At 52.3% G+C, this 14135-nt stretch overlaps 1 protein-coding gene across 3 annotated transcripts; it reads right to left on the bottom strand.

The window, feature by feature from the left end:
* Nucleotides 1-346: 346 nt before the first annotated feature.
* Nucleotides 347-12634, bottom strand: LOC116854785 (tubulin polyglutamylase TTLL13P-like). Of its 3 annotated transcripts, none has more exons than XM_032836955.1 (15): nucleotides 12374-12634; nucleotides 11599-11866; nucleotides 11216-11256; nucleotides 10382-10500; nucleotides 8038-8168; nucleotides 7405-7561; nucleotides 6880-7023; nucleotides 6454-6539; nucleotides 5943-6174; nucleotides 5307-5500; nucleotides 2752-2937; nucleotides 2294-2474; nucleotides 1833-2012; nucleotides 936-1254; nucleotides 347-594 (listed from the first exon to the last, which is right to left on the bottom strand). In XM_032836955.1, the coding sequence occupies exons 2-15, from the start codon at nucleotides 11853-11855 to the stop codon at nucleotides 446-448; spliced, it is 2376 nt and encodes a 791-aa protein (XP_032692846.1). In that variant the 5' UTR covers nucleotides 11856-11866; nucleotides 12374-12634; the 3' UTR covers nucleotides 347-445. The 3 variants fall into 3 exon arrangements, with proteins under 3 accessions (XP_032692846.1, XP_032692848.1, XP_032692847.1); XM_032836956.1 differs by having other exon boundaries at nucleotides 502-594; nucleotides 936-1249; XM_032836957.1 differs by having other exon boundaries at nucleotides 486-1249.
* Nucleotides 12635-14135: the final 1501 nt, after the last annotated feature.

Here is a 14135-nt window from a genome sequence, read left to right as displayed (position 1 = left end):
TCGCCAGAATGACTTCCAGCCCCGGGCCGCACCCGGGGTTCAGACCCATCACCTAGCTATAAATCCAGACTAAGGTTTGAAGGGCGGGGATGAGTACGTGGCCGACCCTAGCTCCTCTTCATCTTTTAGTCTTTACGGATCTGAAAATAATCTTAGGGTATTGAGGAATTCTCGATGTCTTTGTGTTTTGCCTTGTGCAAACAGGGTTCCTGGCCAGGGCTTTTCAAACTGAAGCTTGGTGGCAGTCTTTCATTTAGCAAAGATTGAAGGCCCTCCGCCCCTTGGAAACCTGAGGGGCCTCTCCAGAAGAGGTCGAGTGCTGGGCTTGCATCCTGCGTTAACCGGTGGTGGCTGAGGTCAAGGAGGGCAGTGGTCTGCAGCATCAGGGGTGCAGAGGCAGGGCAGAGAGTGAGATCACGGGCTTTGGGTGCTCTGTGTTCAGAGTCTACCGCGGAGGGCAGGCACAATCAGTCCATGAGCCACTTTCCACTCTTTCTGGCTGCAGAAGATAGCCTTGCTTTGGGGTTAAAGTGGATGACACTGATCCTGCCAGGGCTCTGTTTATGGCTTCTAGCCTTCTGTTGGCTTGGCCTTCTGCAGTGGAAACATGGGTCCCCTGAGTTGGTATTCACAGGAGATTCCTCACCTCTTTACCACCTGTTGCCCCGTTACCAACACAGAGGAATGGCATCCCATGCTTCCCTCCAGTATCTATACCACGCTGCATTGTAATTGTGTGTTTACTTGTCGGTTTTCCTGTTAGGTTTGTTGAGTGCTGGGGCTGTACTTCTGCCATTTCTACCAGGACCCACTACCTGTCCCACTCCCACACTGGTGGAAGTGCCATGTTATATTTTGGGAACATCCCAGCTGTAATGTTTGCTACTGGGAATTTACCCAAGTCAGAGTGACCAAAGCTGGTATTGTATACTTACGGCTAGTGAGCCTGACTCTGGCACTGGAAAAATAGCGCCTTCCAGATGTCTTCATTGACAATGAACAGGGGCTGATGGCTGCTGGATCTCCTATCCAGTTGAAGTTCTTGGGCTGTAGGTGGCACCAGGAATGATGTGGAATGGCAGCATTCATGGTTGGCAGTGGCCCTAAGATCCTGGGGACCAATTCGTGGGCCCGGACTGGATGCAGGAAAGGAGGAGGGCCCTGCTCTTTTGCGGCCCTTCTCAGGAGGACCAATGGGACCAGACTCACAGATTGCAGTTTCTGACTGCACAGCCCGTCCTGGTGGCATCTAGGCTAGAGGAGAAGAGCAGCCCCTTACATTTCTTTTGAGGCTGGATGGAACGGTGTGAGCAGATAGGTGACTGAAACATCTCTTCTAGACTGTGGCCACTATTTAACCCCTTAACTCCTTTGGGGCCCAGCCAAAACTGAGGACTCAGTAGGCTTGCTACTAGCCCAGGGAATAGTGAATGCGGCAGCTGTTCTGTTGGCCCAAGTCTGTTTACTTATCGCCCGTTAGAGCCGTGTTACTGGCAGTGCTAGGGAGAGATTACACAGAAGCCACTGAGGGTGGTGGCCTTGTTCTTTGTCAGTCATGAGTTTGGGGTTATTGCAAGACTGGAACATAGAGAACAGGTTTCTTAGGAGAAGGGTGGGAGCTGCACTGGGCCAGACGTCATTACCACAAACAAGGGAGCCGGGGAACAAATGCAGAAGGAACCAAGAGACCCTTTCCCAACACCCAGCATACTCTGCTCTCCCGGGCTGCGTGCCAGATACCATCACATTAGCCGCCTGTGCTGTGACCACCACTGTGTGCTGCTGCAGCCCGTTTTCCCGTGTTCTGTGAGAGGCTGCGTAGGGACCCTCACCAGGTACTCATGAAGTTTTTTCTGGCCCTGGCGGCTGGGGTGCAGCATGCGGGTGAGCTGCTCTACAATACCCAGGCTTCGGATGAGGTTCTCCCTCTGGATCAGGGCCTTCATGCGCTCGAGCTCCTCCTCTTCCACAATCTCTTGAGGATGCATGGTATCCAGGCGTGCGGGCAGCAGCTGTAAAGTACATGAGAGATGAGTTCAAGATCTCCAAGGGGGAGACCCACACCATCATGGCTGGGGGACTCCTGCCCACTCCACTCCCCCGCCCCATTCCCTTCCCTGACCCTAGTGGAAGGTGCCCTTTGCTATCCATTCTCTCACCTCCTGGTCCACCAGGTCAGATCCAATGTACTCATTAGGAACTCCTCACTCCCTTATACAAGAGGAGGAGAGGACAGCAAAGATTCCCTTCTCTAGGAGTCCCAACCCATCTCCTGCTACCAAACCCTTGACACCTCTTTCTCCCGGGTCCGGTTCCTATAAGCCAAGTGGGTGGAAAGTCCCTGGAGCCCGGCCCTGGATCGGCTCTTCTCCCCTGCTGATTCACCCTGGTTCTGGTCCCTGTTTTCCTTTCGCCTCTTACTGCCTGAGTTCTCCTGCTGTTCCTGCTTAAGGCGGATCTCTTCCAGTTGCTGCCTGACAAGACACAGAAGCTTCAGACACTGGAGAAAGTGTACTGGGGAGAAGCAGGGTGAGGGAGACAGGGTATGGGAGAGTGGGGGGGGACAGGAGAAGAATGAGGAGGAAGACGGGAAGCCTTCTAAAGGGAAACGGAGTCACTAAGAGTCATAGGACATAAGACGCCATTCCTCTTTGCTCAAGTGTCCGGCTTCCTCTCTGCCCTGCTGGGGCGCAATTCAGCTTCAGGATAAGCTCCGCTCAAGTGGACAGAGGAGAATGCAAGGCAAAGTACCTGGCACACTCCTCTCTGGCCTTGGAAGCAGCAGTCTCCTGGAAGAGGGAGCCATTGTGCTTGAAGAAAGGTGCGTACTTCTCCGTGTGGGGCCCAGGGTAGATCCGCCGGTATCCCCCGAGGTGGGAATCCTCATAGCGTTCCTGGTCTAGTACTGCAGCATGGGATGACTCAATTTGTTCTCGCCTACGGAAACCAGGCTCAGAGTGAGTCAGGAGGACTGTGAGAATGTGCAGTGGGGGAAAGAAGGCTAGCCAAAGCTTTGAGGATCTCCCACAAGCTTCACAGCCTTTCTGTCCATGGCCCACGTAGGGAAAGCTGCCAAGGCCATCTGGCCAATGCCACCTGTGTGTAGCCATGAAAACAGAGGCTTGACTTCCAGAAATCTGGTTTGTTTCCTTCCTTCCTCCCTCTTTCTCTTTCTTTCTTTCTTTCTTTGAAGATTTTATTTATTTGACAGAGAGAGACACAGTGAGAGAGGGAACACAAGCATGGGGAGTGGGAGAGGGAGAAGCAGACTCCCCGCCGAGCAGGGAGCCCGATGAGGGGCTCAATCCCAGGATGCTAGGATCATGACCGGAGCTGAAGGTAGACGCTTAATGACTGAGCCACCCGGGTGCCCCAGAAATCTGGTTTTCATCTTAAGTGCAAAGGGGTCTCCTCATATGCTAGCACTCCCAAGTTATCACCATCTTTTGGGGTTTCTGATTATAATCTATGTTAATTACAGAAAATGCAGAAGCACAAAAAGACCAAATGTCCCATAATCTTACTGTGCAATTAGCATATTGGTTATGAGCATGGACTCGGACAGGACCCCCGAGTCTGAATCCTAGCTTTGCTCCTAACTACCTTGCTCTTTCTTTAATCCTCCCTTCCTTTCTTCTTTCAGACAAAAACGGGATCATACAGCAACATTTTTTAATGGTTGCCTAGTATTCAAGTGACTCTATGATTGTACTTTTGTTCCTTATTTTTTTTTAAGATTTTGTTTGTTTATTTTTATTTATTTATTTGACAGAGGGATAGTAAGAGCAGGAACACAGTTAGGGGGAGTGGGAGAAGCAGGCTTCCCAACGAGCAGGGAGCCTGATGTGGGGCTCGATTCTGGGCTCTGAGATCATGACCTGAGCTGAAGGCAGATGCTTAACTGACTGAGCCCCCCAGGCACCCAAGATTTTATTTTTAAGTAATCTCTACACCCAACCTGAGGCACTAACTCAAAACCCTGAGAACAAGAGTCACACACTCTACCCACTGAGCTGGCCAGGCCCTGCTGTATGTTTGCTTAATAAGTCCAGTAGTTGGGGCGCCTAGGTGGCTCAGGGGGTTAAAGCCTCTGCCTTCGGCTCAGGTCATGATCCCAGGGTCCTGGGATCAAGCCCCACATCAGGCTCTCTGCTCAGCAGAGAGCCTGCTTCCTCCTCTCTGTCTCTGCCTGCCTCTCTGCCTACTTGTAATCTCTACCTGTCAAATAAATAAATAAAAATCTTAAAAAAAAAAAAAAGTCCAGTAGTTTTCAGCCCTTTTCCCCACTGAAGGACACAATTCCTACAGTCATGTCCGGCTGTGGGAATACGCACTGTATTTATAGTTCTACTTCCCTCTGTTCACACATTTGAGTGCCTACATGTTCCAGGCCCTCAGGATATCATGACAGATCAAATACACACTGGCCCCGCCTATTGCGAAGCAGGTGGTGAAGAGTGATGTTGTTATGGGAATAATTCTAAACCTACTCCAATTCATTCTTATGTATTTTTTTTAAGATTTTATTTATTTATTTGACAGATCACAAGTAGGCAGAGAGGCAGGCAGAGAGAGAGAAAGAGGGAAGCAGGCTCTCTGCTGAGCAGAGAGCCCGATGCGGGGCTCGATCCCAGGACCCTGAGATCATGACCTGAGCCAAAGGCAGAGGCTTTAACCCACTGAGCCACCCAGGAGCCCCTCATTCATATGTATTATTAACATTATAATTTAGTATCAGCAACAAATCGCCATGTTTGTAACCCATCTTATAATGAAAGCAACAGTGGGTGAAAAAGACCGATTTCAACAATCCCTTATTATGGAATGACTAGACTGTTTTCTGTTTCATGATAAACTTTCTAGAGGAGCTTTGTTAAAAAAAAAAAAAAAGCAAGAACAAACAGCTCATCAGACCACATAAAGCTCCTTATGTGCTAACAGGAAATAGCTCCAAATGACACTGCTACGCATGGGACAGAGAATGTGAAAGTTACATTATTGTCTGGGTAAAGGGAGGAGAACAATGTGTGTGTGTGTGTGTGTGTGTGTGTGTGTGTGTGTAGGTATGTATGCATTAAATATTTATCCAAGTATACACGTGACCCAAGGAACAGAGATTGGCTCGTCTGGGGGGATACAGTAGCTGAAGAAGAATTAAGAGATTATTCACAGTATCTTTTGAATTTTGAACATATTATCTCTGCAGAAAAAAGTTATTCTTTGTAGCCTATCAGCCCTAGACCACCTTCCCCACCTAAAGAAGCACTCGTACGCCCAGGCCAGTGGTAACAAGACAGCTCAGACACCTGGAGCACCTTGCTTCCCGTGGCTGCTGATGGTACTGGAAAAGCCGCTCCTTGACTCGCCGCTTGTCCTCCTCCATCACCTTCCTTTTGTCACAGCCTCGGAGGTTGACAAGGGTCATGGCATCGCAGAGAAGTGCATCCTTCACTTCTCGATCAAGGCGGGAGTCGGTGGTGAAGCTTGGAGAATGGTTTACCTGCCAGGAGGAGTCCTTATCCACCCCGTTCCCACATCACCCAAGCAGGCGTGGTCTCCTGGAGACCTGACTGAGGGTATAGTCAAGACATCTCCCCCTGCAAAGGCCTCAGCCAAGGAGGCGGGGTGTTTCTGACTCCCAAGGCCACAGGACTGTGCCACGGAGATCCCTCTGATACCCAGACAGCCTGATTCTATAGATACAGTGTCCCAAAAGACAAAGATTATATGAGGAACACTTGGGATTCAAATCCTGGACCAGTGGCCAGAGACCACTCAGATTTGACTCATCGGGTCAAAAGCGGAGAGATCTACATCCCCACCCCAGTGCCACCACGTCCCCCATTCTCTCTTCCACCAACTGAGTGCATGTATGTGCCAGGCATCCCGTTCAGGGCGGCCTCTGGACCTTGGTTCTGCAAAGCCCAAAAGACATTCCTCACCTCCAGCAGCCAGGGCTTCAGCCTGTGGTCCAGCAAGATGTCAAAACCAAGGATCTCAAAACAGGCACATGTACCTCCGCTCAGATATTGGGGAAAACAGGTTCGGTAGTTGTGGCGAAGAACAGAATGGGCTGAGATGATGGTTTTGATGATGATGTCCTCTATGTCCCCCCACAGCTCTCCGGGGTCGTAGCCGTGTTCTCGCAGCCAGGCATTGAGTGTGGACAGCTTCCTGCGAGGCCCAGTGCTCAGAGGACCACCCATTTCTACACCAGTGGATCTGGGCCGCAGGCAGGATGGTCCCTACCACTACCCCTACTTCTGGGTGCCTGCATGGGAGCGTGGAGCGGGGCTTACTGATCAGGGTGGGGGGGTGGGGCTGCACTTAGAGGTCAGGCACAGGACAGGGGTCTATAAAGATGGTTTTCCTGAGCATTTGGCCTTCCAAGAGCCGGCTCAGTTTTTGGGCTGCTGAGACCATAAGCTGAAGAGCCATCAGAGTAGGGAGTACCTCTTACTGCCCATAGCATCATCCCGGACAAAATTCTCATTGTGTTTGTTGATAGCGTAGTTGGTCAGGTGCATGCAGACGTCATCCTGGGAAGAGAGCGGTCCCGTGGCTCAGACTGCTTCCCTCCAGCACCCTCTCTAGCCCTTTATTGCCTTTTGATCACCCATCCCTCCCCAGGACAGCTCATCTCCTGTCTGTCTTCACCTACGAACTGTCCGGTAAGCTCCTGGGGAAAGGGGTAGGCCAGGCTCCTCCAGGAAGGACCTCGTAGCACTCACCACCCTCCAGATGCTCTCCTCCCAGCCAGGTGCCAGGGTTCACGGGTGACAATGACAAGCCTCTCTACTTGGTTTCTCCATGGAACCTCAGTGCTCATGAGAGGAGGGCGCTGCCCTGCCCCCCCAGGGCTGCCAGCTGGCCCCTTACCAGGTTGCTGTGGCTGGGCTCCACGTAGGGCATAGTGGCAAAGCGGGCCAGGCCCTCCTCATACATGAAGATCCGAAGAGGGTCACAGGACGTAATCAGGACATAGATCCGCATATCAAACTTGAAGCCGTCAATGAGGAAGGGCTGAAAGCACGCACACCCACCGGGGAAGAAAATCTTTGAAGTGCTCATTCTATCCCATGCACTGTTGTAAGTGTTTCAAATCAGAATACCTCATTTAATTTTCATAATAACAGTATGAAGCATAAAATAGTTACAGTTAATACTCCCATTCAACAGATGAAGAAACTAAGGCACAGAAAGAGTAAGAAATGGCCCAAGATCACACATTTAAGAAGTGGGAAAACTCAGATTCAGACCCAGAAAGGCTTGCTCTGAAGCATGACTCTGGGATGCCTCTGAGGTGAGGGGAAGCAGCAGGAAGGGTAGGAGCTAATGGCACTGGGAGAGAGGAGGCACCCCAGGGCTCGGGGAGGGCCCCGGTGGTCCCGAGGCATCCTTCACCTTGGAGATGTATTGCTGGCAGATCATATGCTCTCCCGGCTTGATCTCCCGGGGGTTTCGGGTAATGAAGATGCCTCGTCCCTGGCAACCGCTGTCCGGTTTGCAGATATAGGTGCGGGTTTTTCGCTGACGGCCATAGGACTGGAAGTCCCCAAAGCTACGTGCAGAGAGAGGCTGGTCAGAAGGGTTCTGTGCGGGGCACCTGGGTGGCTCAGTGGATTAAAGCCTCTGCCTTCGGCTCAGGCCATGGTCCCAGGGATCTGGGATAGAGCCCATCGGGGAGCCTGCTTCCTCCTCTCTCTCTCTGCCTGCCTCTCTGCCTACTTGTGATCTCTGTCTGTCAAATAAAGACATAAAATCTTAAAAAAAAAAAAAAAGAAGGACTCTGTGCATCACAGCTGAGCCAGGCCCCACGGAGCTCTGCTCCCATCCATGCTCTTCCTGGAGCATCTGTCTTAGACCTTCTTTTCTTAGACCAGCTGAAAGTCTCAAGGTATGAGAGTTTCAGCTGGTCTCATCCCTTGAGACTTTCTAGGTCACAAGGCCAGAGTCTGGAGGGAACTGAGATGGTGAAACCTTTCCTACTCGAGGACATGAGCCTGGGCAGTGGCGGTGGGGGGGGGTGTCACTCACTCTGCAGGGAGACACCAGGTGCGGGGGAAGATGTTGTACTCCGTAGGATAGAGTTTCTGCATGCGGTTGAGGTTCCGAGCCAGCAGATCTTTGCGGCAGATTTCGGTCATGCCAGGGAAGTGATTGATTTTCTGAAACAGAGTCAGTTGGTTAATGACCCCCGCCAGCGAAGCAAGCAGCGGTCCCTGGGGCCTTGGGCATGCCAGGAGGACTGGGAAGGTCAAGGTAGAAGTCACAGTGGACAAGGTGCCTGGGTGGCTCAGTGAGTTAGGTGTCTGACTTGATTTCAGCTCGGGTCATGATCTTAGGGTCCTGAGATTGAGCCCCTCATTGGGCTCCGTGCTGGGCGTGGAGGCTGCTTAAGATTCTTTCACTCTCCCTCTGCTCCTCACCCCTACCCACAAACACATGCACGCACTCTCTCTCTTTCTCTGTCTTAAGTGTGGTGGGGTGCGCCTCAGTGTCTAAGTTAGTTAAGCATCTGCCTTCAGCTCACATCATAATCTCGGGTCCTGGGATTGAGCCCTGTGTCAGGCTCCCCACTCAGCAGGAAACCTGATTCTCCCTCTCCCCCTGCTCCTCCCCTCTGCTTGTGTGCTCTCTTGCTCTCAAATAAATAAAACCTTAAAAAAAAAAGTCACAGTGGGGGTAATCCCTGTACCCAATACCCTAAGGGAGAAAAGGAAGGTTCCCTAAAGCAAGTGAGAACCTCCTCCTTGGCCTCTCCCAAAACACAAGTCCACACCGGACAGCGGTTGCCAGGGACGAGGCATCTTCATTACCCGAAACCCCCGGGAGATCAAGCCGGGAGAGCATATGATCTGCCAGCAATACATCTCCAAGGTGAAGGGTGCTGAGTACTGGCTATAGGCCAGCCAAACAAGATGCAGGGGCTGGGAGCCTGACTGGGGACCATCCCGAGAGCGTTGAGGTTGGGAAATGAGGGGCAGCAAGAAGGATTCACCAGGACTCTGGGCTTTCTAGCTGCCTTATAACACCCCCCAGAGCACTGGAGATGCGTCCTATAAGAATTGGTGCATGGGAGTACAAGCAAATGAGAAACCTTTTTCCAAAAGATCAAAGGAAGCTGCGCAGTCCCAGGAATGTCCTGCCGCGGCGCCCCCAGAATCTGGCATTGCCAGGGCGCCTGTTGGAACCCCAGAGCCAGGAGGCAGCATCTCGCGTCGGTTCTGGGCTGTCTCACTGGCTTTACCACTCATCCGCTGCAGGAACTTCGTGTTTATGAGCCTTGGTGTCCTCTTAACAAAAGGGTGTCTGCCACTCAGGGTTGGTTTTGAGGATTTAATGAGGGAAGAGTGTAAAAGCACTTAATACCCCCAAGGAATGTTGTTCATGTTGTTTTGCTCATCTTCCAACTGCTTCCTACTTGACTCTTCTTTGGGGCTCCTCAAGCACTTCCAGTTCTCTCTCTCTCTCTCTCTCTCTCTCTCGGGCTCTTCTCCCGTGACTTGTAGGACCAGTTACAATCTCCTCCACTCCCTTCCTGGCTTCCCCTCAAACTAAGCCTGCAGACCTTTCTAAATTCTGGAGTTGCTAACCACCACAAAGACCCCATTAGAGGTCTGGCTTAGTCGGTGGAGTGTGTGACTCTTGCTCTCTGGGTTCTGAGTTCAAGCCCCGTGTTGAGTATAGGGATTAACTTAAAAATAAAATCTTAAGGGGCGCCTGGGTGGCTCGGTGGATTGGGCCTCTGCCTTCGGCTCAGGTCATGAGCTCAGGGTCCTGGGATAGAGCCCCGCATTGGGCTCTCTGCTCAGCGGGGAGCCTGCTTCCCCCCTCTCTCTGCCTGTCTCTCTGCCTACTTGTGATCTCTCTCTCTGTCAGATAAATAAAATCTTTAAAAAAATAAAATCTTAAAAAAAAAAAGACCCAATTAGAGGATAACAACAATGCCACAAAGAGGCTATGATCTTTTGGGGGACGCATCCTTCCTGACTTCCTTGCTACCGTTCAGGGGCCCGCACTGACTCAGCGGATGCCGATGCTCGGATAAGCTGCTTAGAAGCCGATCACTCTGCCCGCCTGGCTGTGAGCAATGAAGCTGCCTTCCCCTTAGGTGGGCTCACCTGCCCTCAAGGGCGCCAGGTGGGGACAGATGCCTCCAGGCAAATAGTGCCCAGCAGATCCTTCCTTCCTATACTAGAAGTTCCAGAAACCCAAGAGGAGAATTTTTCCAGGGGAGCAGAAGCCCTGGCCATGGCCTTTCCCACTCTGCCCAGGGAGACAGCCACAGACGGTGGCAGCTGCAGCTGCCCGAGCAGAACGGGGAGAGGACTCATTCAGGGACCATGGCCCCTTTTAGACTCGGGTCCAGAGGTTGTACCTGAAACCTCTTCATGTCCATGACTCGTTCCAGTGAGACAGAGCAGTCTGTCCAGTACACAGTCCATTCCTCGTCCTCCCCCACCTCCTTCAGGCCACACATTTGGGCTGCCCGACGCACTGTGGAGAGAGGGAGGTCAGTGGTGCCAGCCGGGACACTGGCAGCAAGCCTGGGGATTGTAGCTGGGTCCGATAAGGAACAGACCACAGAGTGGGTCCGATAAGGAACAGACCACAGAGTGGGTTGTGGCTCTTACCTCCAGTGCTACAGCTTAATTACCACGTGACAATTCCAAGTTCATGAGGCTGTCAGGGCCCTTCCAGAATCCGTGACAGAGAAAACTAGAGCCTGGCTCTCTGCTCCTGAGTCTTCTCTCTCTCAATTGGGGTGGTTTCTGACCTGCAGAGCCGACCCTCCAGAGGGGTCACACTGGCACCTCCCACACAGGGTGGCCCCTGGCCCAGATGGCAGTGGACACAGGAGGAGATGAAAAGATAGCTGACCTAGCTGTCGATTTTTTTCTTTTAATTCCTCAAGCCCCCTCAAGGGCTTCCTTGGGGGAGGGGACCACAACCATATTGACCTGTTCTCATGTCAATTATGGTAAAATCTGGGAAGGGGAGAGCAATAGTGACCTTCAGTCGTTTTCTGGATAACAGCGGGATTTCCACTACCACTAGAACAGTGATGTCTCAGCTGCTAGTACCTGAGTACTGGCTATAGGCCAGCCAAACAAGATGCAGGGGCTGGGAGCCTGACTGGGGACCATCCCGAGAGTGAAAGCTGCAGGTGCCCTCCTATGGACAGTGATGTGTGAGCGAGCTGGGTGCTTACCGCTCTCATACTTGCAGTTGGTCAAGTTGATGGCCAGGGGTCTGGAAGGGAGGAATAGTAGAAATCAGGCAGAGTGGGATAAAGGACAGACCCGGGGCTTCCAGGTACCCGACACATCTACAATGCAATTCATTGTCTCTAAAAGCCACTTGAAGACCAGGATGATAGAAATGGGCTGAAAATGCAAACCAAGCCAGCTCAAATGGTTCTGAATTTTGTGTTTTTGTAGTACCAAAAGGTTAACGATGTTCCTGTACTGCCTGTCCTCTTTTGCAGATGAAAGGGAAGACCCCGCCCTCCCTCCGCAACTGCTGAAGGGAGGCCAAGGGGTGACTCTCTCCTGCATCCAGGCAGGTGAGGGGACCCAGGCACCTGTCTGTTACCTGCGTTTCCGCCTTCTCTTTCTCCTGCCGACTTCTAAGTCATCTGAGTCAGCTGGGGCTATGATTTTCTTTGGGATTTTCTTGGCTACAATAGATAAGGACACTCCATCCCCAAATTCCTTATAGTCAGCCTTTGAGAGTTCCTGCTGAGGAGAGTCAGAAGGGAGGGTAGCTTCTCGAACACACTCCTCCTCGGATTCCTCTTCCTCAACGTAGTCTTCCTCCGATTCACTGGTCTTACAGGTATTTGGCTCCATCCTCTTAGGTTCTGAGGGGAGAGGGGTGAGAGTGAAATATGTGTCCGATCTTCCTTCCTCCAGGTCCAGGAAGGCCTGCGGGAGTCCACGCAAATGATCTCCTTCATGGTGTTACAGGGAACGTTGCCGCCCCTACAGAACAATCCCACTGCAGAAGGGGATGGTTTCCACGTAGGTAATGGGAGCAGGGGAATGCCTGTGAAATGTTGGCTTCCCTGACAAGTCCTGATTATCCAAGATCACCCCTGCATACCGCACGCTGGGGTGCACATAGAAGCTGGACAGAGCTGGCAGGGACAATGACCATGACTTTTTTATTCCTGAATGGGAAGGAGGGGATGGCTGGGCTCTTGGGGGACCTTCGATTTTAAAATGGAACTGAAAACCAAAGGTCGCCTAAGCAGGCCCTTTCCCTGTCCCCACGATTCAGTTTCTCCATGTGTACACCCTGGCACTTGACGGCTAAGACCCCTTGGGCTCTGCTGGCGGAGGAGGAGCCCCTGGCGGACACTGCCCACCCGAGATTCCGAGGAGGGGGTGGGGGCTGCTGGGTCCGCCCCTAGCGGTCCGAGACTGGACTCAGGTGGTCGCTCATGTCCACCCTTCGCCCGGCTCCTGCTCCTTCCCGGGCGTCGCTGGGCGTCCGGGACCCCCTCCTTCTTCCACAGGACTGGCTGTCCCCGCCGATCGCGAGGGGGAGCCCGCCCCCCCCTTCCGGGGTTCGCTCCTAGCTCAGAGGTCCCGGCGGCGGCGGCGCCTCCTACAGCAAGCCAGCAGCCGCCGCCGCCGCCGCCGTCGCCATGGACACGAGGGCGGCCCCCATTGGAGAAGCGTTCTGGGGGCGGGGCTTCCCCAGAACCACACCCACTCGGGCGCGGGCCGAGGCCATCTTGCGCACCCGGCGGACGCGCGTGCCCTGCGGGCTGGCGGTGGTGGCTCAGCGGTCCCCGCTGCGGCCGCTGTCTGGGGCATCAGCTGGGACTTGAAGCCCTTCCGCTTTCTCGCCGCTTCACATACGTCTCATCCTATCCTATCTCGAACCCGGGGGGCGAGTCCGGAATTTGGCCAAGTCTGCCTTCGGGACAAGTACCTGCTCGCCTGCCTTCAGTGTTTTAGTGACCTGTGTTGAAGCGCGTCCGCGCTGGGCAGGGACAGCGGTGAACAGCGCGCACCCTGCTGTGCTGAGTAACAAATGGGCCTCATCACAGAGCTCCTTCACCGCTCCTCCTATGCGTGTCCCTACACTCTGACTTCTGGTGGCCACCTCCACCGAACTCAGTCCAACCTGTCATTCTAGACTACCCCGTGTGCCTAAATCTAGAGGACGCTTTAGAAACTCCCTTCTTGGGCGCCTGAGTGACTCAGTTGGTTAAGCGACTGTTTTCAGCTCAGGTCGTGATTCTGGAGTTGTAGGATGGTGTCCTGCCTCGGGCTCCCTACTCAGCAGTGAGGCTTCTTCTCCCTCTGACCTTCCCCATCTCGTGCTCTATCTCTCTCATTCTTTCTCTCAAATAAATAAAATCTTTAAAACAAACAAACAAACAAACAAACAAAAAACCCTAAAACCTCCCTCCTTTAAAAAAGATGTGGACATTCTTTGATTCATGTTTCTTCAGCATATATTGTTACTCTCTTCTTGAAATGCTTTGGAGTCCCTTGCCTTCCAGGACTATCACTTTTCTCATTTTTTTGCCCAAATATTTTGGGTCCCAGGCACTATTCTGGACCTGAACCATCACCAATTCTTGCCTGAATTTGCCACCACACAGCAACCTCTTAAATGGACTCTCTGGTTGTTCTTCCCTCCTTTACACCCATCCATTACATCTTCAGTATTTTTTTTTCTTTTTTTTTAAAGATTATATTTATTTATTTGAGAGAGAGAGAGAAAGAGAGAGAGCATGAGCCAGGCAAAGAGGGAGAGGCAGGCTCCCTTTTGAGCAAGGAGCCCCATATGGGACTCGATCCCAGGGTCCTGGGATCATGACCTGAGCTGAAGGCAAATGCTTAACCAACTGAGCCACCCAGGCGCCCTTAAGTATTCTTTCTAATGCAAATTGGATACTCCCCAATTTAAAACTCTTCAGGGTTTCCCATTAGATCAAATCCCAAACCCCTTGGTTACATAGGCCCTCTACCAAAAAGCAAGCAGAGGTGGAGGGGCGCTGGGCTGGATCACGCCTTCCTATCTTTCTAGGGTGCTCGAAGGGGAGTATGGAGGGTCCCCTAAGTGTTCCACACTTAAGCTTAGGAAAAGCTTCTAAATCCCCTTCTTGACAA

This window comes from Lontra canadensis, unplaced genomic scaffold (assembly GCF_010015895.1).
Source record: "Lontra canadensis isolate GAN:19392208 unplaced genomic scaffold, GSC_riverotter_1.0 scaffold94, whole genome shotgun sequence".
Lineage (NCBI taxonomy): Eukaryota > Metazoa > Chordata > Mammalia > Carnivora > Mustelidae > Lontra > Lontra canadensis.
This window is presented reverse-complemented; position numbering and strand designations above follow the sequence as displayed.

Bases quoted from the DNA above. Each gene is read 5' to 3' on its own strand.
- LOC116854785 (XM_032836955.1), bottom strand. From the start codon at position 11,855: ATGGAGCCAAATACCTGTAAGACCAGTGAATCGGAGGAAGACTACGTT. The intron at 7,562-8,037 runs GTGAGTGACACC...CTCTGCACGTAG, and splicing joins ACCTGGTGTCTCCCTGCAGA to CTTTGGGGACTTCCAGTCCT. The intron at 595-935 runs GTAAGTATACAA...TTTCCACTGCAG, and splicing joins CAGAGTCAGGCTCACTAGCC to AAGGCCAAGCCAACAGAAGG.